The following is a 2,056-nucleotide window of genomic DNA, read 5'->3' as shown; positions in this document are numbered from 1 at the left end:
AGTTCAAGGGTTCAAACCCGTCGAAGGCGGATTTGCTATAATTCAAGCTGTTTCAAAAAAAAAAAAAAAAAAAAAAAACCTAAAATGCTTTGAAAAAAGTGTTTCAGCGTGACCCGTTTCCATATCGTTTTCTTCACTTGCTAAGTATTTTATCGATATCATATGTTCTCATACAACCCTGTAGCAACAAATTATATGTTCAAGATTCTAATTTATTGGTTTGCTTTACAAATGAGCAGGGACGCACAAGTGATTGGAGATTTTAATGGATGAGATGGAACCACAAGATGATGGAAAACGATCAATGGTCAAGTGGGCCATGAATATGCCAAACCGGTCTGTACTAGGTATTTTTAGGTTTATTTCATTTGTTTTTTTAGTATAGTTTTGTTAATAAATTTTTGCGTTTTGCTTAATTTACAGGGACTTTGATAGAGTTTATGGTGGTGGAAGGCAATGTGTTGCGAGTTCGAATTTAGTCTTGGAAATATCAAAAATGGCATCCTTCTTGCACAAGATGCATACGGGTAATGCTAAGAAAAAAAATCTCGTTTTGTCGTTTACACTTTTATATTTTTTCGGCTAATATTTTTTAAATGTACAATGTAGAAACTATGTTGTACAGTACATTCTTGAGTTGCAGATTCCATTGGCTGTGTCGAAGCTGACCTCTCAGTTTAAGGGTAACTATGTGCACCTTGCCACCCAAAAGTTTAGTAGCCATGTGGTCGAGAAATGTTTAGCCATGTTAGATGCTCAAATCAGGTCAACCATCATCCGTGAACTGATCTCGGCTACTCAGTTTGAACAATTGCTTCAAGATCCACATGCAAATTATGTTATACAAACCGCCCTTCGTGTTTCTAAGGTCCATTGTTTTCGGTACGAATTTTTACTTTCAAATACCGGTCCTTATCGATACTGGTATTTTTGCTACCGGTACCGGCACCAATTTTTGGGATTTTCGTTACCAGTATTTCCGGTACCGAGCTCATTCCTATGATGGATTGATTTGGTCGTATTTTATCTCTAACGGATCACATAGTAAGAGTTCACTAACTATCTAGACTTGATGCGACTAAAGTCTTTTTTATATTATTGTAAGAATATAGCTTTGGTAATCACATTTAGTGCAATTATTATTTACAAAGTTGTTTTAACAGAACTAGAGAAGAGGTTTTGGGGTCAACCCGACATTGATTTTTTTGTTAATGAATTAGGAATTGTTAATGTTGATTTTAATACAAATTATGTACAGGGTTTCGATACGGAAAGTAAAAAGTTTGATCTCAAATTTACAAAATGTAATGGAAAATAAAATGTTTGACCTTTAATTTGGCCATTTGACCTTTTGGAGTTTAAATATGACCCTAATCTGACCCATTTCCTTACTGATCACAGTTCATCTATGAAGCTGCTGCAAAATTCTGTGTTGAAATAGCAACCCATCAACACTGATGTGGTGTATTACAAAGATGTATCAATCACTCCATTGACGAGTACCGCGAAAAATTACAATTGATTAGGGATCCTGCTCTATGAAGAGGATTCATGTCAGCTAGAACCGTTATGGGATTCTTAGCTGATGTTTATGCAACTGTGGCTTTTGAACTGGGAAAAATACATATTATTGCAGATGAAAGGGTGTGTACTCACTATTCATACTTGTGAGCTATGTAATTTTTTTAACTTTTGCAATATTTTATTACATTTATTTGTTTTATCAGGTTCACGGAGCGGTTTCTGATCTTCCAACAAAGATTGCCAAAGAGCTCTTAAATAAGTACCTACCACCTGGAATCTATGACAAAATATAGCAAGGTAAACTCTATTCAGTTTTTAAATATCAGTTTCAAAAGTGTGAGGTGTTATGAAAAGTGTGAGGCGCTCTTAAATAAGGACTTACCAAATGCCAATACTATTACGCCTTTTACTTTTCATTTTGATTTTGGGCTTCCAATATTAGGCTTTCTTGAGTTGTGAATAATGAATTGGAGAGTTGAAAATTTTTGTTTGGTGCAGAATTGTTGCTGTTGGTTTTACTACTTAACTTAGT

At 34.8% G+C, this 2,056-nt stretch overlaps 1 protein-coding gene across 1 annotated transcript; it reads left to right on the top strand.

Moving 5' to 3' along the window:
* Positions 1-290: 290 nt before the first annotated feature.
* Positions 291-1,441, top strand: LOC110935079 (putative pumilio homolog 7, chloroplastic). Its single transcript, XM_022177672.2, has 4 exons — positions 291-336; positions 424-527; positions 610-882; positions 1,402-1,441. Exons 2-4 carry the CDS (start codon positions 457-459, stop codon positions 1,439-1,441), a joined length of 384 nt encoding a protein of 127 aa, XP_022033364.1. The 5' UTR covers positions 291-336; positions 424-456.
* Positions 1,442-2,056: the final 615 nt, after the last annotated feature.

The sequence above is a fragment of the Helianthus annuus genome, chromosome 4 (genome assembly GCF_002127325.2).
Source record: "Helianthus annuus cultivar XRQ/B chromosome 4, HanXRQr2.0-SUNRISE, whole genome shotgun sequence".
Lineage (NCBI taxonomy): Eukaryota > Viridiplantae > Streptophyta > Magnoliopsida > Asterales > Asteraceae > Helianthus > Helianthus annuus.
Note: the sequence above shows the minus strand (reverse complement) of the source record. Positions and strands in the feature narration are given on the sequence as shown.